This window comes from Hydra viridissima, unplaced genomic scaffold (assembly GCF_058129835.1).
Source record: "Hydra viridissima isolate aposymbiotic clone 2 unplaced genomic scaffold, HvirCarnegie_v1 scaffold_7, whole genome shotgun sequence".
NCBI lineage: Eukaryota > Metazoa > Cnidaria > Hydrozoa > Anthoathecata > Hydridae > Hydra > Hydra viridissima.
In genome coordinates, this window is record NW_028324306.1 from 7,141,556 (window position 1) to 7,162,098 (window position 20,543).

Below are 20,543 nucleotides of genomic sequence, written 5' to 3' on the forward strand. Positions count from 1 at the left end.
TTATAAAGGTGATAGTTTGTTTTGTTATATATAATTTGTTACAAAATTTAATTTCAAAAAATAATCAATATATTATATTGATTTTTTTTTGAACTTGAAAAATTAATATTGAATCAATATTTATTTTTCAAGTCATCATGAGTTGGTATATTAAACTGATATTATCAACTAACATTATCATCACTGATATTATCAGATAAAAAATATATAATTTATATACAAAAGCATAAAAAAATATATAATATATCTACAAAGATGTGCATTTTTTAACTTCAAAGTTGTATTAGTTTAACATTCTTTTTATTTTTCTCTTATACATTATATAGATTGCTATAATGTCTGAATGGTGTCGTGTAAAGTGGATTGAGGAAGACAAGGTGTACTCTGACACTGTTCCTTTAAGTTGGGTAGACGGTAAAGTTTTGAGATGGCCAAAAAAAGGGGCTGAAAAAAAGTTAAGGGAGCAGGTTGAACCTCAAGTTGATTGGTTTAAGTTTCCAATTCTTAAAATTAAATTAACAGATAAAGACTTTATGACATGCCATTCATATAATATTACAACTGATACTGACTCTTGCGATGTTGATTTTAAAAGCAATGAGTCTCAAATTACAAAAAAGGGTAATTTGTTTTTGATTGCATATTAAAATATTAAGTTTTCATATTTATCTTTTAAATTTTTTGTTTATTGTTTTTTTTAAATAAATTTTTTGTAGCACTTTGCAGTAAACTTCCTCCAAAGCCTGATATTAAATCTGGTTTTATGAATAAAAAAACATTTTGCCTGGAAACAACAACAAAGCAGCTTACTTCAACAGCAGAGCCCAATCAAAATAAAATAAATATTGATATGAATTACTCACAATCTCCATCAATATTTAGTTTTCGAAATGACTTACAAGGTATTATTTCCAATAATTCAAGAGAATCACGCTCTCGATCTCCTAATACTAGGTCTTGTTCATCTCCTCAAAGTACAATTAAAAGAAGACCAGAATATGGTTCTTTTTCTTACTCAGAAAGAATTGAAACAAAAAAGCAACCATCAGGTGGATTAGCAAAAAGTAAAGAGTTATCTGCTGCGGCTGTTGAAAGAAACAACTTTCCAATGAGTGAACAAAGTAAATATTTTAATTTGTTTCAGTACTTACATGTACACAAAAAGAATTCATAAAATTTATACACATTTTTGTATTTTGAAAATATTATTTAATATATTTTTATTAAACAATTTGTTTGTAGAGTTCCAGTATGAGGTTATTAAATTACTTTGTGAAATAAAAACAAATTTGAAAAGTCAACTAAAAAGTATATGATCACAAGATTCAATAGAAATTCCTCCTCAATTGCTAACAATTGAAAATCTCAATGAGTTCACACTACAAATGCAAGACAATGGTTTTTCACAAGAGTTTGTGAGTTTGATATGTTTTATATGATTTAGAGAATAACACATTAAAAACGAAATAGATATGAAACTATTTCTTTTTATCAGATTTTTCACAGTTAGATTTCTTTTCTTCTGTATGATCATCAGAAAGAATGCCTAAATAACACAAAATTCAAAATATAGAAGGAAGTTGGGAATTATTATAATTTTGATATCTGTAATTTATTTGTAAGCAGGAATTTACATTAACTTCAGTATTTTGCAAAAATTGTGAAAGTTCTTTAGAATAGGAATAATTTGGGTTTGTTTTTTAAACTTTATAGTATCAAGTTATTTGCAGGTTTCACATTTAGAAATAAAATTAATTTTAACCTATTTACAGATCTATAAATGTTTTTAAATATTTCAGGTTGCAGCATAATTATTGAAACAAGTTAGTTTTAGTGTTATATTTACACTAAAAGACATTTTAGCTAAAACGTTACTAAATTTTTATTATACTAAAAAAAAAAATCGTAAAAATATGTTTAATATGTACCTATGGTTTTGCTTAGGTTTGGAAATACCAGGATCTGGGATCCCGGTATTTTTAACAATTTATAGTTGCCAAAATACCGATATTAAAAATACCGTTATTACGATATTCGAAATTATTTCCCCATTCGAAAGTTTAAAAAGTTAAAAGTTTTAGTTGATCTTATAAATGGAAACAAAATTCATCATACAAAACCCTAGTTTTGCTATTATTTAACTAAAAGTATTTTTTTGCTCTATTTGAGCAAGATTTTAATATGCTATTTTCTTTTTTTTGAAAAATTTTGAATATATGAGTGTTAACGTTATAGTCTTATGTTTAAAACATTTCAATGAGGTTAACATTTTCTTTCCTTTCAGGTCAGTCTTCTAAACACATGGTCAAGAATTTAGTGCAAAGGTTATTTTTATAATTTTTCATCTGTGTCAAAAAAACTTTTTTTACCTTACTATTATATTATAATAAACATAAAATGTTTAATGAAGCTTTATTTGTTTATTTATCTTCATCAAAGAATGATGTCAAATGAACTTCAATCAAAGTTTAGTATGGTTGGTTTAAAAGGAAAGCTGAAGTTTGAGAACACTTTATTGTATAACGCAATAAATAGTAAGTTTATTTGCAGCATTTTGTTGTTTTAAAAATGTTTTGATTTTACAACTTTCAGCTTTTATAAGGAATAAAGTTACTATGATTTATGCTAATATTATTTGTTATTAATATTGTTATTCAGTACAGCACTCCATTATAATAACTATTTCATATTATTATTTATCTCAGAAGCAGTATTAAATGTCTTTTCTGATGCCACCACTGCAGCGGTATGGATAGAAGTGATGAATCATTTGAAATATGCTGCAGATCGTAAAAACCGAAGACCACTACGTGCAAGCACTTGTAATGAGGCTAAATCTGCCAGTTTGAATCTGGCTGAAACAGATAGTGAAACATAAATTATATTTACAAAAATATTTACAAATTATGATAGATAGTAAATTTTCTTGTTTTTCTTTAATTCTTGTGACTTTTTTTTTTTGTTATAACTTGATATAAACAAAAATTATAAATATAATCTTATGTTTATGTAATGTTTTGTTTATATTTAATAATAAAAAAAATAATATATATATTTTTGACTTTAACTCTGAAATCTAAAAAGTTACGAATTAGTAAACAGTTTTTGTGTCATCACTTGATCTTGTTTTTAAAATGACATATTAGTTAAAAACCTAAAATAACTTTATATATCAATAACTTTGTTAAATTTCTCAAAATATTTTTGTTTACTTGTATATAACTTAAATATATATATATATATATATATATATATATATATATATATATATATACATATATATATACATATATATATATACATATATATATATATATATATATATATATATATATATATATATATATATATATTTTTTTTTTTCTATTAAAGCGCTATCAGACGCACTTTTTCGATTTTTTTACAATCTAAAACAGCAATTAAATATTTTAAGTGCGTTTATTAGTGTTTTAGTAAGAATATATATATAAATAAAAGTCTTTTTAGATAAACCAATATAAAGAAATAATGACATCAAGATCAGCAATATGGAGAAAGACTAATATTTTAATGGCCAGCTTGTTAGAAAATGATAATGATCAAAGTTCAAATGGTGAGTTTAAATCCATCGAAGTTAATGATAATGTTGATGTTTTTGAAAGTGATTCTAATTTATCTATAACTACAGTCTCTTCATTAAATTCTGATTTTAATAATTCTTTTGAGTTGTTGCAGTCTGAAAGTTGCAGTGATTTAGTGTGTGATCTTTCAAAGTGGGCAGTTAACCATGCTGTTACACATTCTTCATTAAATGATTTGCTTGTATTAATGCGCAATCATGGGCATGCTAACCTACCAAAAAATGCTAAGACATTACTAAAAATGCCTAATCAAGTTAATACTGGAAAATTGTGTTCTGGTGACTACATCTATCTTGGTTTAGCTACTGGTATTAAAAAAATGCTTCAAGATAATGAAGCTTGTATTAGCAATGAGATAGATTTGATAGTTAATTTAGATGGGCTTCCACTCTTTAAATCTAGCAATATCCAGCTTTGGCCTTTACTTTGCCGGTTTGGTAGTATACCTCCTTTTCCTGTTGCTTTTTTCTGTGGTGAACAAAAGCCTAAATCTTCTATGGAGATTCTCAAACAGTTTTTAGAGGAATTTAATATGCTTGCAGAAAATGGTCTTCTTTACAAAGATAAATTTTTTAATGTAAGTTTAAAATTTTGGACATGCGATGCTCCAGCACGTGCTTTTATTAAATGTATAAAACCCCACATTGCCTACCATGGATGTGAACGATGTACTGATGTGGGTCAATGGCAAGGAAGAGTTATCTTTAATCAGGCTGATTCCTTTCTTCGTACAGATGAACATTTTGCTAAAATGAATTATAAAGATCATCAAGTATCGAAGAGTCCTTTGATTGATTTTACTTTACCTTGCGTTTCTGCATTTGTTTTGGACTACATGCACCTAGTTTGCCTTGGGGTTGTTCGTCGATTATTGTTATTTTGGAAAGAGGGACCAAATATATGTCATTTATCACATGTTCAAATTAAATGCATTTCAGAAAGGTTAAATGACTTAGCAGGTAAAATTCCATCTGATTTTGTCAGACAGCCTAGATCACTGCTAGAGTTTAAAAGATGGAAAGCAACAGAATTTCGTTTATTTCTTATGTATACTGGTCCCTATGTACTGAAGAATGTACTAAAACAAGATCTTTATATACACTTTCTATGTCTTAGTATTGCTATTCGCGTGCTAGATGACAATAATTCTTGTTCTGATGCCATTGGTTATGCATCAATGTTGTTGAAATGGTTTGTATCCAAGCCTTCTGAATACTATGGTCCAACATTCACATCATACAATGTACATAACCTGATTCATTTGTCTGACGATGTTATAAAATTTCGAATGACCCTCCTTGAAATTTCTGCTTTTTCATTTGAAGATTATTTGCAGAGTCTAAAACGATTGGTTCGTGGCAAGAAGATGCCACTTGTTCAAGTTGTTAAACGTTTAAATGAAATAGGTAATTTGGATAATAAACTTTTGAAGAAAAAACACACAAAAGTGGTCCCTGGTGGCAAAGATAGCTTCTTTTTTTTAAAAAGTGGTCTGTAAGCACAGGTTATCGAAATGAGTTTTGATTCTTTAGTTTGCAAAATATTTCCATCTCGCATTTTTAGTGACTTCTTTATTAAACCATGCAATTCAAGTTATAATAAAATAGTAGCTGTGCCGAAATGTGCTCCTGTAAAAAGAAGAAATGTAAAGAAATCTGAACTGAAACGCAAAGTTATTTATTTCAAGGGAAAATCAAGAAATATTTTTTTCCCATTATGTCATGATTGTGTTTTTTGAATTTTGGTTTGATTTTATAGGTTTAATATTATTTTTCAGTAATATATATTATAGTAATATATAATATGTAACACTTGTTAGTTTTAAGTTGCATTACTTTTAAAGCTATATCTACTAAACGTATTTTGTATAAATGCTGAAATTTATAGTTCTTTTTTATTATATCATTTTTGGGCAGTTATATTTGTTTTAAATGTAGCTTTTTAGAATCATTAGTTATGCAATATACAATATTGTAGATATATTTAACGCTGTTTGAAAGTTTAAGTTCAATATATATTTAATAACAGTTATTTTAAATTTTTGTTTCATAATAATGTATCAATTAATATATTAGAAGCATCATATTTTTAATGTTAGTTATTTTAAGTTAATTTAAAATAATATATTTATTTCACAGGATATCGCTCTACGACTTGTACCCAATAGTTATTCAAAAGAAAGGAAAACTCAGGTGAATATCAAATAGCAAGCTAGCTCATTTCCTGTATTTGTACTCTCAAGTCCTTAATACAGGGTGTGGAGTTAGTTAATTTTTGGAAATTTTTCCCATCCGTCTAAGGCTTATTAGGACCCCCCTAATAACTTATTTTTACTTGTTATCAACAAAAAACTTATATCTCAAAAAAAAAAAAAATCAGCAAAAATTGGCGTTAAGAATTAAAAATTATATACTAGTAACCGATAATAAATCTTTCAGTGTTAATCTCCCCCCCCCCCCCCCACCACCACCACCACCACCACCATATATTAGATCTGAACTTCCCACTACCCCTATTTATCTCCCCTCTTGTGTTATGAACTTGAGAGTAGTATTCCTTGTTTTTTTTTCTTTCTGAATGTATTCCATTTGTATTACTTCCTTGAAAATGCACGTATAATTGAATTTGTACAAATACAATCGTTTATATCTTCATGTTGCTTCAAATGTTTTTATATTTTAGTGTCAGCTATTGTCAAAACAAATCGAAATGGTTAAAATTTCGAAATCAAATCAAATCGCATTCCCAGTAAATGTATATAATTTTTAACATTTGAAATATATAATCTAGAAGTATTGCAAGGTTGTTTTTATTCAGTCTTTATTTTTTATACTCAATTATTGTTGAACTCGTACGAGTTCAAAAAATTAACAGGTTAAACGTATAATTGAACAACTTCATAAAAGAAAAACAAAGCATGATGTTGCACTATATAGCTTATAAGCTATATATATAAGCTATAATGAAACATCACTGCGCTGATAAAACAATCAAGTAGGATGTTATAAAATGCACATTTTTTTTTTCATCCACCTTTTTTTTCACGACGTTAACACATGTCCAAAATGACGTTGGCTGATGTTTCATTTCTGCCATTAATTAATTAATGGTAGAAATGAAACACCAGTATTAATTAATACCACATATCTACAATGATGGAAAAATGTTATTACAACTTGATTTCGCCGAAAAAACAACGTTTTCCTAACTTTTTTTTTCTTTAATTTAACGTTGGTCTTACGCCTTTCCAACGTCATTCAGCGCAAAATTAACGTTGTTATAACGTCAATTTGACAACGTTGTTATAACGTTGACAAAATGACGTTGGGCGCTGTTTCATTCATAACATCATAACAACGTTATTCTAACTTTACGGAAGACGTTGGAACAACGTTGTTACAACGTATTTTTCTTATTGGGCAGTAAGTACACAACGTTGAAACAACGTTGAAATAACGTTGATCAACGTCGATCAACGTTGTTTCAACGTTGTGTGCTTGCTGGGAAGGGGTTAAGGTTCAGATATTTTAGTTGAATTAAAAAAACCGCTTTGAACGATGTTCTTACGCATGGCTCAATCTTTATAAATAATTTATCTTTACAAGATAAACTACTAATAAAGATATCTGTTTACTAATTGGTCAGCATCATAACCGTATTAAAGATTGTTAAAAAAAGTAAATCAACTGAAAAAATAGAAGTAAGGATGTCAGGATGATTACCCGATTAAATCGACTTTTAGTCGATTAGTAAGAAATTCGTAGTCGATTAAATCAACTATTCGATTTTTCAAAGTCGACTAATTTCAACTTTCGACTAATTGACTTTTAGTCTATTTAGTTGAAACCGATAACAACACTAGCAATAACTGGATGCGTCCGTTACATCTTCTTACCAAGTTGCCACGTGTTGTATTTAGATTAAGTTTGATAAAAATTCTCCGTTCTCGTTTCTTGTTTTGTGTGGATTTCTTTCTAGTTATTTTTAACTGGCTCTCCGATGCGAATAATTCTGTCGTTTTACCGTATTTCCTCCTCTTCCTCGAAAACAATGTTCATAGTTTTGTAAATTGACGCAAATCCGTATATCGAAAGTTACACGAAATTTTTCCTGTACAAATTAGATACAAATCTAAAGAAATAAATTCTTTTTCTTTTGAAACAAACGAAGTTAGATATCGTGATTGCCAAGACGATTCGCTACGCTTCAATTCGGCACAAATTCTTCCGGTTAATTCTTCCAGTATGCTTAGAAATCTACTAAAGTGGTGGCATAGATAAATTTAAATTTGCCAACTGCGTGCTTCACGAGGAAGAGATATAATTGCATAAGGTAATCCAATACAAAAATGTGTTGATTTTCACGCTTGCGCGACATCTTTGTCTAAAGAAAGGTAATGACTATTACTTTTCACAGATTGATTGTTCGGAATTCTGCTTCAGTAGGGAAGTGAGCGGGGCTGGTTTCCTGCAAGTAATTTCTTGTGAAAAGTCGGCAATAGTAAAAAATTTTCAATCAAGGATAGGCTGTTATCTCCTAGAAAAAAACTTTTTAATTTGTTTACGTAGACATTGTCAGTATCGAGATTTAATCATATTTTCTCTGGCATCTTCCTAGTATTCTAGACTCTTTACTGCTTCTTGTATTGTTTATATTGTTGTATGCTAAGTTTAAGTTAGAAGCCTAATTTCCGAAAAGGTCTTTCCCATTTCGTACAGATGATTTTGATGTTGATTAGTTGATTGGGTACTGTGTGATAAGTGTAGGAGTGATCATAATAAGTTAAGCTCAGTTGAAAAAAAAAAAAAAAAAAAAAAAACGACTAGAAGGCAGCGTGAAGGAGCATTCAGATCTAGAATTATAGTACCAGAGATGCTGTATTGTTACGATTCAAAGCCAGCAGCAGACTAATCTTTTTATATCCAGTAAAAAGGTTAGAAAATGTAAAAGATTCAGCTTATATAAGATGGTTATCTTTCTAACTAAAAAAATATACATGCGTGTGAAATTATCAACATATTTACAATGTATATACTTTCAAAATAATTGTCTATCAGATCTATTGAAGTTCTATCTAATCTCAATCGACTTCTTCAATCGTTGGTCCACCAGAACTAGCCTTGTGTGAGCCGCCGCCAGGCATACCTCCGGGCATTCCACCTGGCATGCCTCCAGGCGCACCGCCAGCTTGATAGAGTTTCGTAATGATAGGGTTGCACACTTTTTCAAGCTCTTTTTGTCTGTGCTCGAACTCGTCCTTTTCCGCAGTCTAAAAAAATAGAACAAGTAATAACAAATATGACGCTCGCTACTCCCTTCAATCGCATTTTCGTTCTTTCAAAAAGTAAAAAAAAACCTCTCTCATTTTAGGATTAAGAAGTATTAAGTAGGTAATCGTAAGAAGTGACTTGTAAGAAGTGACCACAAAGCTTACCTGATTTCGATCTAGCCATTCCACAGTTTCGTTGCACTTCTTGAGGATTGTTTTTTTATCTTCGTCGCTAATCTTGTCCTTTACTTTTTCGTCCTCGACGGTTTGTTTCATGTTGTAGCAGTAGCTTTCCAAACCGTTCTTCGCTTGCACCCTGTCTCGTTGAAGGTCGTCGTCAGCTTTGTATTTTTCCGCCTCTTGAACCATTCTCTCGATGTCTTCTTTGGAAAGGCGCCCTTTGTCGTTGGTAATGGTTATTTTGTTTTCTTTTCCCGTACTCTTGTCCAGTGCGGAAACGTTCAAAATGCCATTAGCATCCACGTCAAAGGTTACTTCAATTTGAGGAACACCTCTTGGGGCAGGTGGAATTCCAGAAAGTTCGAACTTGCCCAGCAGGTTATTGTGGGCTGTCATGCTTCTCTCGCCTTCAAACACTTGGATCAGCACTCCGGGTTGATTGTCTGCATAGGTGGAGAATATTTGCGAGTATTTTGTCGGAACCGTAGTGTTTCTCTTGATCAACGGAGTGAATACGCCTCCAGCAGTCTCGATTCCGAGTGACAGAGGGGCGACGTCAAGAAGCAGAAGGTCCTGAACTGCCTCGTGCTTATCCCCAGCTAAGATGGCAGCTTGAACTGCAGCGCCGTATGCCACGGCTTCGTCTGGGTTGATAGACTTGTTAAGCTCTTTTCCGTTGAAGAACTCTTGAAGAAGGCTCTGCACTTTTGGAATGCGAGTGGATCCACCGACCAAAACCACTTCATGGATATCGGACTTGGAAAAGTTTTGTCCGCTGCTGTTTTTCCCTGCGTCTCTAATGGCGTCTGCAACAGGGGTGAGAGTGCCTCTAAACAGATCGATGCACAGCTCTTCAAAACGTGCCCGTGTAATTGACGTGTAGAAGTCGATACCGTCGAAGAGCGAATCGATCTCCACGCTCGCCTGTGTACTTGCTGAAAGTGTTCTCTTGGCTCGCTCGCATGCGGTCCTCAGACGTCTAACAGCTCGTTTGTTGCCAGAAATGTCTTTCTTATGCTTTCTCTTGAATTCCTCAACAAAATGGTTGACAAGACGATTATCGAAATCTTCACCGCCGAGATGAGTGTCGCCAGCAGTTGATTTTACTTCGAATATGCCGTCTTCGATGGCCAGTATGGAAACATCAAAAGTACCACCTCCCAAATCGAATATGAGCACGTTCTTTTCAGTACCAACTTTCTTATCCAGACCATAGGCAATAGCAGCTGCAGTCGGCTCGTTTATGATGCGCAGCACGTTTAATCCAGCTATAACTCCCGCATCTTTAGTTGCTTGACGTTGCGAATCATTAAAGTATGCGGGGACGGTTATCACGACATCTTGAACCTTCTTTCCAAGATATGCATCTGCTATTTCTTTCATCTTCAGCAAGACCATGGATGATATCTCCTCTGGGTAAAACGACTTGGTTTCTCCTTTGAATTCCACTTGTATCTTGGGTCTAGATCCCTCGTCTATAACCTGTAAAAGAAATTTCTAAGTTACTGCATGCGTTCTAAGCCAACTTTATCACTGCCAGCACAAAAGGAATGCATGCACAACAAGACACTCAAGATGCTCGTTGTCATCATGAATCCTGGCAATGCAGTTAGTGTTTGGTGTGTTTACACAATATTCTAAACAAAGTCAAAAAAAAAAAAAAAAAAAAAAGAAGTTTACTGTAAAAGGCCAGTGCTTTCTATCTGAAGTGGCAGACGAGTCGTTGAACTTTCGCCCAATCAGTCGCTTTGCATCTAAAAAGAGAACCCCATTTTTTCAGCATGCGTTTTTACAATTGGAAACTTCTGTTTCCCAAATATTACACCTATTTTCTTAACGAAACGTTGAGACAAGACTCTTTACAAAGCTTACCGAATACTGTGTTCGAAGGATTCATAGCCACTTGATTCTTGGCAGCATCTCCAATCAATCTTTCGGTGTCAGTGAATGCAACGTAGCTAGGAGTGGTACGGTTTCCTTGCTCGTTAGCAATAATCTCAACTTTACCATGTTGGAAAACACCAACGCAAGAGTAAGTCGTTCCAAGATCGATTCCAATCGCTGGAGCTTTAGACATTTTTTTTTTTAGCAAATTACACTTAGCTTCTACTTTTTTCTATTTGAGTTCTAATTACTTCGTCTAGATGTTGATTTGTTTATAATCACACTACAGTCCTCATTTATACCGTTTGAATTGAAGCCGTATGAAAATGGACGGGGGACAACGTACGCTTATTTTAACATTTAAAAAAATATTAGCATAATATTTTTGCAAACTAATAATAATTATGCAAAATACACATACCAACACAAATAAAGTGTATTAAAAACATATTATTTGTGTTTTTGAATGCTAAATGTGTTTATTGTAGTGTAAAGTACTTTCCCTGTATACAAAAACGTTCTAGACTTTTCCAGTTTTCTGTCGAATTAGCTAGTAACTTTAACATTGAGCACATTTTAACGTCCTCTTTACCTTGGTTTAGTTACTAGAGTCAATATCCTACTAATTCCTCGAATTCGCTCAAGAACGAGTCGCGATCAGACTCTCAAATCAAATAGCAACAAACTCCTAAACGTTTACTACACACGTCCACCGGGTATCTGAGTAGTGATAAGTCAGTCTGCTGTAAAATCTTCACAGGGGGTTTAGGCCTGCAAGAGATATTGGGTCTGCAGGTAACTACTTAGTGTAAAACACCAGAGAAGAAGTTTTTCGTAAATGTAAGACTTAATAGAGCTTCGTCTGGTTATAAACAAGACACGTGTTAACAATAGGAAGTGTGCTCTTTTTCTGTACGGAAAGTTTTTGAATAGAAAACATGTAAGAACCAGATACAAGTCGAACATTAGTTTTAACCTACTCTTTTGTGTGTGCCAATCTGATACTCTTAAAAATTGCATGCAGTTGCCTCAAATTTCTGGTCCATTCGATGTCGATGTAACTAGACAGTAACTACAGAAATTTAAAATAACTAGAAACCAAACAGTTTGCTAAGGATTATATTAATCTAATAAAATGCTACCACACTACTAAAATTAAATTCGTTTCATTGAACTTTATATCAGAGAGTTGCCTTTGATTTTCTACAATCGAATGTCTTGACTGAAACAAACAATTAAGGAAATAGGCATTCAAGTCAAACGTAGGCTGTCAATATTGTATTGTGAAACTGAAAAACAGCCAGCTGACAAATACAGCAGAAGACCCATGCTTGTCCATTAATGCTGCCATTTTATTTTGTTCTACCAATTCAATGCTGCTCTACAATACTAAGAATATTGAGTACCCTTTAAAAATTTGGCTTAAGGAACTTTGTTGTGAGGGAAACAAAGTTGATGAAAAATGAAAGTTGCCATTTTGTGATGATCTGTGAAAATAATTGGCATTTAAAACTGAATCTCAAAAGAGAACATTAAATGGAGAGTCTGACACCTATTTTTCACAAGTACCATACCAAATTCTCTACTGATTTACAGAGATTTGTCTCACTACACATAATTTAGTCAGTTTTTGAATTTAGGCCACATGTGTCTAAAATCCCACTTCCGCTTAGTGCATAGTCTGGTGCTATTCACTGGTATTCAACAAAGCGCATTTCTCTGAATGCAAAACAGTTTTGATCAGAACGAAGAGTTAGAGTTAGTAACAAATGAATGCGTTTTTCTTTTTTTTTTCTTTTTTTTTCTTTTTTCTTTCTTGAAAAGTACCAATAACCTTAAAAGTGTTTTATCCAACACAATTCAGTGAAAATTAAAAAAACCGTTAAAAAAAAGTATTACACAGGTTTCCAAAAAATGTTGTTGTCATTTTGAAACCTGCTTTATCTTTTTCCTTGTTTAAGTTTAGCCAATAAGTTCTAATGTGCTATAGACCTTGTAGAGAGCTTATAGCAAATTAGAAGTGGCTGAAATGCCAAGTTAAATACAGAGGTACAAATTGCTCCAGTATCCCATTTATATGAAGATATCAAATCTTTACCAAAACAGGCAACTTCAATTCTCTTCAGAAGTTTCAAAGCTTGTCTTAACAAGCTTTGAAACTAAAGTTAATCAGAGAATTGCTTGTGATTTTCTAAAAGCCAGTGTCTTGCCTCAAAATTATAATCGCGTTATTGCTGCAAACGATTTTAGGAGCTCAAATTTGCTTTCTTCACATCACAAAATTGTTGAGAAAAAAGTGCCCACAGTGTGGGGCAGCGAAAGCTAGAAAATCGAAAAAAGGATGCATAATAGTTTTATCTTCAATAAATAGCAAACTGATGTCAACATAATTTCAACAAATGTCTTTAGGACCAAAAAAAAAAACATTAAGTATGGGCGCCTTTGTTGTCCATTTCAGCCTGCACACGGCGTCTAAAGGCGTTTCAACAGTTTCAAAATAAAGTCTCTATATATTTTTATCCCACTCTAATCTCAAAACTTGCTTAAGATTATCGACACTATGATGAGATGTTCTACTGAGTGCTCCAAATTTTCTCAATTTCCAAAGTTCAGAGGTTTCATGTTAGGACTAAATATTCTAACTATCCCATCCTGTTTGATATCCAAAAAATATATTGCATAAAAATAGCTTCTTTTTTCCAAACATTTGTTGTCTTTATTATAATTAGCATAAGAAGTTACCTAAATTAATCTGTAATACGGTGTGGTATTTTAATTTATACTGTAAGTGACAACAATACTTTATTAAATAATTTTCTTTATTTATCAAATGGTGTTAAGTTTGACGTACAATGTAAATAATGTGACTTCCAATATTGACCAGTGAATATTTTTTGAAACTATTTCCAGAGTGCATGTGTGGACCCAGGATGGTGCTTGTAATTTCGGAAAGTTCTTGAACATTTGATGACGTTAGGGATTTAATAGCTTTAATAGATTTACCAATAAGAATTGTAAATATGTGTTTGTGGTGATTTATGACGGTTTGTGGAAGGATATTTTGGGAAAAGCATGGGGTATATATAAAGGAGAAAATTTGTAAAAAGGGAGAGTTAGTTAGAAGAGAAAATTATTGCTATTTAGTGACTTGTTGATTGCGAGAAAAAACTACAAGCTAACCGGGCCATGGAACCAAGTATGAGATTGTTTGATATGTTTGAAACGTATGATGGCACTTCGGATGCTGCTGTTTGGATTCAACGAACAAAAGTGATTGCTGAAATTCAGAACTTAAAGCTTGAACTACTTTTTCCGATTCTTCTCAGAGAAGCTGCTTATGCAGTGTACGATGCTTTAACCGCGGAAGTCAAAAAAGATGTAGTGGAAGTCGAGCGTGTGTTATTAGCGGCGTTTTCTATAGATGCCTACACTGCATATGAACTATTCACAAAACGAAAATTATGTGACGAAGAAAAAGTTGACGTGTTTTTAGCTGATTTAAGACGATTAGCCTATCTAGCTAAATTACCAGAGGAGTCTGTGCGTTTGGCGTTTGTTGTGGGTTTGCCAGAAGTCTTATCATCAAGATTTCGAGCCGTAATGGACCCGATTGATAAAATGTTACCCAGAGTGAGAGCTGCTATGAACTGTGCAAATGTGATTGACAGTGATGCTGTTGGCGCTGTGTCTAGACGCCATGCTACAAAAACTGCGTTAGTGTGTTACAACTGTAAAGGTTTGAATCACATTGCAAAGAACTGTTCGCTTGCGAAGAGCTTGTCTCCGAAGACTGTTAGATGTTTTAAATGTGGTGAGGAAGGACACATTGCATCGAAATGCTGGAAGCTGCAGGGAAACGATTGCAGGAGCGAGGTGTCTGCGCTACCTCGCTCCTGAACATCGGTGGAATGAGCGCATTATCTGTTATTCGTTTGAAAGTTAACGGTATGGTTGCGACAGCGTTAGTAGACACAGGGTGTTCGAAGACAATTTTGAATAAAAAATTCCTGCCCAGAAGTCAATGTAGGTACTCAAACTCTCAAAAGGTAGTAACGTTTGAAGGAAAGGTTCATCAGTGCACTGGGTCAGCGGTCGTGATTCTTGAGGTTGATGGCATTAAAGCACGTGATCAGGTTATTTTAGTGGATTTCCAACCGTTTGGAGTCGATATGATGCTTGGAATGAGTTCCATTAAGTTACTAGGAGGAGTATCCATCTCTCCTTTGGGAAAAGCGAAGTTCGGATTAAGTTACTGTGGAGCAACGGCTTTGAACAAGAACAAGGTCAAGAAAATCGAAATAAAAAAGAAAGATCATGAAGCAGTTTTTAATGGTGCTGAATGGAGAGTCAAATGGAAATGGAGAGATGGAGAAGGCCCCAACCGATTGTATAATAAAGTGGCACAGTACGGAATTCCACAATACGCTAGAGCAGACTATGAAAACGAACTACAGGAATGGATTGATCGGAAATGGCTGTTAGAGTACAACGAAAATGAATTGGGGCCGCCCAAAGGGCAGATTCCGTTAATGGCTGTCATTCAGAGAAACAAAGACAACAAAATCCGACCTGTTCTAGACTGGAGAGAAGCTAACGATTTAATTGAGGCATACACGAGAGATGCAGATGTGTGTGTCGAAAAGCTTAGAATATGGAGAAGGATGGGTAACAAACCAGCAATCATCGATTTACGCAAGGCTTATCTTCAACTAAAAACTGATAAATCTCTTTGGCCGTTCCAAACAGTGGTGTTTCGAAATAAAAGGTATTGCTTGACACGACTTGGTTTCGGATTGAATGTTGCGCCAATGATCATGAAATCCGTTGTGAGTGCCGTCATTGATCAAGACGAATTAGTGAAGAGGGGAACGTCCGCTTATGTAGACGACATTTTCGTAGACGAAAGTGTGGTGAGTCTTGATTATGTCAAGAGGCATTTTTTGAAATATGGTTTAGAGAGTAAAGATGGTGAGCAGATTGATGATAATGGAGTTCGTGTGTTAGGATTGTGTGTGCGCAAGGTTGGTAACAAACTGATGTGGTCCAGAGGGAATCGAGTTGATGCTATCTCGCAAAAGTTAACCAGGAGAGTTGTGTTTTCAATCTGTGGACAGTTGGTAGGACATTTACCCGTGTGTGGTTGGTTGCGAGTGATTTGTAGTCTCTTGAAGAGGAAAGCTGTCAGTCTGACGACGGGTTGGGACGATGGTGTTTGTGATGAGAACGTTAAGTGGGTGCTTCAGGAAGTATTTGCTGAGGTGGAACGCTGCGAGCCTGCTTGTGGTGATTGGGCTGTGCGTGGTGATGAGGGAAAAGTGTGGGTTGATGCCAGTTCTTTAGCGATTGGTGCTCTTATTCAAGTTGGGGAGACTACTGTGGAGGATGCAACATGGCTGCGAAAAGAAACGTCTGATGTTCATATAAACATGGCAGAATTAGACGCTGTGATACGGGGAATGAATATGGCTCTGATGTGGAAGCTGAAGAAAGTGACTGTTTTTACCGATTCCGTGACTGTGTACCACTGGGTTTCTGACGCCCTTACGGGAAAATCAAGGTTGAGATCAAAAGCGACGGGGGAAATGCTGATTCGAAGAAGACTGAGCGTGTTGCAACAACTAATTGAAGAATACGATGTTAGCGTCGAGGTGAAACTCATTCCTTCTAAAGATAATTTGGCCGACGCATTAACTAGAGTTCGCAGCAGATGGCTCAACAAACTGACTGTGCCAGAGTGTCGGAATAGTTGCATAGGAGTCGCAGCTACGAAGGCTGAAGCTATTTCCAATATACACAAAAGAACTGGACATTTTGGAGTGAATCGAACGTTAAACTTTGTTCGTAAAACAATTCCGACTGCTACTGAAAACGATGTTCGAAGTGTGATAAAAAATTGCGAACCATGTCAGTCAATAGATCCAGCGCCAATACGGTGGGAAAAAGGAAAATTGGATGTTAAAGGAAACTGGGAGAGATTGGCCATGGATATCACGCATTATGGCACTGACAAGTTTTTGAGTCTAATTGATTGTGGACCTTCAAAATACGCGTTGTGGCGACAATTATCGAGCTCATACGGAAGTGTTTCCATAGTCCGAATACTCCGTCTTGTTTTTTGTGAACGTGGAGCACCGTCTGAGATATTAACTGACAATGAGCCAACATTTAAGACTAAAGAGATAAGGAGTTTCCTTGATAGTTGGAGAGTGCAAATTAGATATAGAGCCGCTTATTATCCTGAAGGAAATGGAATTGTAGAAAGAAACCACCGTACGATCAAGAGAATAGCAGAACGATAAAAAATGTCGATACCGGAAGCACTATATTGGTACAATGTCTCAGCCGACAAAAATGGTGCAAGCCCGATGGGCAAAATATACAGCTACCCCATTGGTGTGAAAGGATTGAAAAAAGAGAATCTTCCTGCACGAAATGTCCTGAACGAGAGATTTCGAATTGGCGATAAAGTCTGGCTGAAACCACCAAATGCGAGGTGCCATACAAAGTGGCAACCAGCTAAGGTAACTCGGAATGCGTTAAACCAAACCGTAGAAGTGAACGGCATTCCGCGTCATGTGAAACATGTTAGACCTCGAACTGATACTCAGCCCTACATTATCCCTGATGAGGAAGTAGAGATGAATGTTGAAACTGATCAAGTGGACGCTGAAAACCAAGGAGATCCAATTAAAGATGTATTAGAGACGAACGAGGAAAATATCGACGCTGAAGATAGACCCCAAGAAATCGACATGCTTTTGCGACGGAGTGGTCGGGAACGGCGCATGCCTTCGAAATACCTTGATTACTATTTGGATGATCCGTAAGGATCAAGGAGGAGTGTAATTTCGGAAAGTTCTAGAACATTTGATGACGTTAGGGATTTAATAGCTTTAATAGATTTACCAATAAGAATTGTAAATATGTGTTTGTGGTGATTTATGACGGTTTGTGGAAGGATATTTTGGGAAAAGCATGGGGTATATATAAAGGAGAAAATTTGTAAAAAGGGAGAGTTAGTTAGAAGAGAAAATTATTGCTATTTAGTGACTTGTTGATTGCGAGAAAAAACTACAGTGCTCTATCACATACTGCGAAAAAAAAAAGCAAAAATTCTGCTTATAGAATTTTGCAGCTATTTAGCCAACTAACTTCTGGTCTTTGTCTAGTCCTGACAAGCAACTTCATTTTATAAATAAAGAATGATAATTAAAGAAAATTATTTAATAAAGTATTGTTGTCACTTACAGTATAAATTAAAATACCACACCGTATTACAGATTAATTTAGGTAACTTCTTATGCTAATTATAATAAAGACAACAAATGTTTGGAAAAAAGAAGCTATTTTTATGCAATATATTTTTTGGATATCAAACAGGATGGGATAGTTAGAATATTTAGTCCTAACATGAAACCTCTGAACTTTGGAAATTGAGAAAATTTGGAGCACTCAGTAGAACATCTCATCATAGTGTCGATAATCTTAAGCAAGTTTTGAGATTAGAGTGGGATAAAAATATATAGAGACTTTATTTTGAAACTGTTGAAACGCCTTTAGACGCCGTGTGCAGGCTGAAATGGACAACAAAGGCGCCCATACTTAATGTTTTTTTTTTTGGTCCTAAAGACATTTGTTGAAATTATGTTGACATCAGTTTGCTATTTATTGAAGATAAAACTATTATGCATCCTTTTTTCGATTTTCTAGCTTTCGCTGCCCCACACTGTGGGCACTTTTTTCTCAACAATTTTGTGATGTGAAGAAAGCAAATTTGAGCTCCTAAAATCGTTTGCAGCAATAACGCGATTATAATTTTGAGGCAAGACACTGGCTTTTAGAAAATCACAAGCAATTCTCTGATTAACTTTAGTTTCAAAGCTTGTTAAGACAAGCTTTGAAACTTCTGAAGAGAATTGAAGTTGCCTGTTTTGGTAAAGATTTGATATCTTCATATAAATGGGATACTGGAGCAATTTGTACCTCTGTATTTAACTTGGCATTTCAGCCACTTCTAATTTGCTATAAGCTCTCTACAAGGTCTATAGCACATTAGAACTTATTGGCTAAACTTAAACAAGGAAAAAGATAAAGCAGGTTTCAAAATGACAACAACATTTTTTGGAAACCTGTGTAATACTTTTTTTTAACGGTTTTTTTAATTTTCACTGAATTGTGTTGGATAAAACACTTTTAAGGTTATTGGTACTTTTCAAGAAAGAAAAAAGAAAAAAAAAGAAAAAAAAAAGAAAAACGCATTCATTTGTTACTAACTCTAACTCTTCGTTCTGATCAAAACTGTTTTGCATTCAGAGAAATGCGCTTTGTTGAATACCAGTGAATAGCACCAGACTATGCACTAAGCGGAAGTGGGATTTTAGACACATGTGGCCTAAATTCAAAAACTGACTAAATTATGTGTAGTGAGACAAATCTCTGTAAATCAGTAGAGAATTTGGTATGGTACTTGTGAAAAATAGGTGTCAGACTCTCCATTTAATGTTCTCTTTTGAGATTCAGTTTTAAATGCCAATTATTTTCACAGATCATCACAAAATGGCAACTTTCATTTTTCATCAACTTTGTTTCCCTCACAACAAAGTTCCTTAAGCCAAATTTTTAAAGGGTACTCAATATTCTTAGTATTGTAGAGCAGCATTGAATTGGTAGAACAAAATAAAATGGCAGCATTAATGGACAAGCATGGGTCTTCTGCTGTATTTGTCAGCTGGCTGTTTTTCAGTTTCACAATACAATATTGACAGCCTACGTTTGACTTGAATGCCTATTTCCTTAATTGTTTGTTTCAGTCAAGACATTCGATTGTAGAAAATCAAAGGCAACTCTCTGATATAAAGTTCAATGAAACGAATTTAATTTTAGTAGTGTGGTAGCATTTTATTAGATTAATATAATCCTTAGCAAACTGTTTGGTTTCTAGTTATTTTAAATTTCTGTAGTTACTGTCTAGTTACATCGACATCGAATGGACCAGAAATTTGAGGCAACTGCATGCAATTTTTAAGAGTATCAGATTGGCACACACAAAAGAGTAGGTTAAAACTAATGTTCGACTTGTATCTGGTTCTTACATGTTTTCTATTCAAAAACTTTCCGTACAGAAAAAGAGCACACTTCCTATTGTTAACACGTGTCTTGTTTATAACCAGACGAAGCTCTATTAAGTCTTACATTTACGAAAAACTTCTTCTCTGGTGTTTTACACTAAGTAGTTACCTGCAGACCCAATATCTCTTGCAGGCCTAAACCCCCTGTGAAGATTTTACAGCAGACTGACTTATCACTACTCAGATACCCGGTGGACGTGTGTAGTAAACGTTTAGGAGTTTGTTGCTATTTGATTTGAGAGTCTGATCGCGACTCGTTCTTGAGCGAATTCGAGGAATTAGTAGGATATTGACTCTAGTAACTAAACCAAGGTAAAGAGGACGTTAAAATGTGCTCAATGTTAAAGTTACTAGCTAATTCGACAGAAAACTGGAAAAGTCTAGAACGTTTTTGTATACAGGGAAAGTACTTTACACTACAATAAACACATTTAGCATTCAAAAACACAAATAATATGTTTT

At 34.1% G+C, this 20,543-nt stretch overlaps 3 protein-coding genes, 1 long non-coding RNA gene and 1 pseudogene across 5 annotated transcripts; 4 read left to right on the plus strand and 1 right to left on the minus strand.

The window, feature by feature from the left end:
- Positions 1 to 27: 27 nt before the first annotated feature.
- Positions 28 to 2,921, plus strand: LOC145184762 (uncharacterized; annotated as a pseudogene). Its single transcript, XR_016454468.1, has 6 exons — positions 28 to 621; positions 717 to 1,121; positions 1,243 to 1,420; positions 2,265 to 2,324; positions 2,440 to 2,534; positions 2,706 to 2,921. The product of XR_016454468.1 is annotated as an uncharacterized LOC145184762 (transcript).
- Positions 2,922 to 3,418: 497 nt separating this feature from the next.
- LOC149885920 (uncharacterized) lies at positions 3,419 to 6,413 on the plus strand. The gene is made up of 3 exons (XR_016454469.1): positions 3,419 to 3,592; positions 5,759 to 5,812; positions 6,303 to 6,413. It is a non-coding gene; the product is annotated as an uncharacterized LOC149885920 (long non-coding RNA).
- LOC145188636 (uncharacterized) lies at positions 3,599 to 5,751 on the plus strand. Its single transcript, XM_080065112.2, has one exon. The coding sequence runs from the start codon at positions 3,808 to 3,810 to the stop codon at positions 5,116 to 5,118; it is 1,311 nt and encodes a 436-aa protein (XP_079921238.2). The 5' UTR covers positions 3,599 to 3,807; the 3' UTR covers positions 5,119 to 5,751.
- A 2,164-nt stretch (positions 6,414 to 8,577) lies between the features above and the next one.
- LOC145183894 (heat shock 70 kDa protein) lies at positions 8,578 to 11,227 on the minus strand. The gene is made up of 4 exons (XM_080059387.2): positions 10,942 to 11,227; positions 10,750 to 10,823; positions 9,055 to 10,551; positions 8,578 to 8,889 (listed from the first exon to the last, which is right to left on the minus strand). The coding sequence occupies exons 1-4, from the start codon at positions 11,144 to 11,146 to the stop codon at positions 8,701 to 8,703; spliced, it is 1,965 nt and encodes a 654-aa protein (XP_079915513.2). The 5' UTR covers positions 11,147 to 11,227; the 3' UTR covers positions 8,578 to 8,700.
- Positions 11,228 to 14,861: 3,634 nt separating this feature from the next.
- On the plus strand, positions 14,862 to 17,252 carry LOC145188537 (uncharacterized). The gene has a single exon (XM_090094293.1). It carries the CDS (start codon positions 14,862 to 14,864, stop codon positions 17,250 to 17,252), a length of 2,391 nt encoding a protein of 796 aa, XP_089950419.1.
- The last annotated feature ends 3,291 nt before the right edge of the window (positions 17,253 to 20,543 follow it).

Bases quoted from the DNA above. Each gene is read 5' to 3' on its own strand.
- LOC145183894 (XM_080059387.2), bottom strand. From the start codon at position 11,146: ATGTCTAAAGCTCCAGCGATTGGAATCGATCTTGGAACGACTTACTCT. The intron at 10,824-10,941 runs GTAAGCTTTGTA...TTCTCTTTTTAG, and splicing joins TCCTTCGAACACAGTATTCG to ATGCAAAGCGACTGATTGGG. The intron at 8,890-9,054 runs GTAAGCTTTGTG...CTATTTTTTTAG, and splicing joins AATGGCTAGATCGAAATCAG to ACTGCGGAAAAGGACGAGTT.
- LOC145188636 (XM_080065112.2), top strand. From the start codon at position 3,808: ATGCGCAATCATGGGCATGCTAACCTACCAAAAAATGCTAAGACATTA.
- LOC145188537 (XM_090094293.1), top strand. From the start codon at position 14,862: ATGAGCGCATTATCTGTTATTCGTTTGAAAGTTAACGGTATGGTTGCG.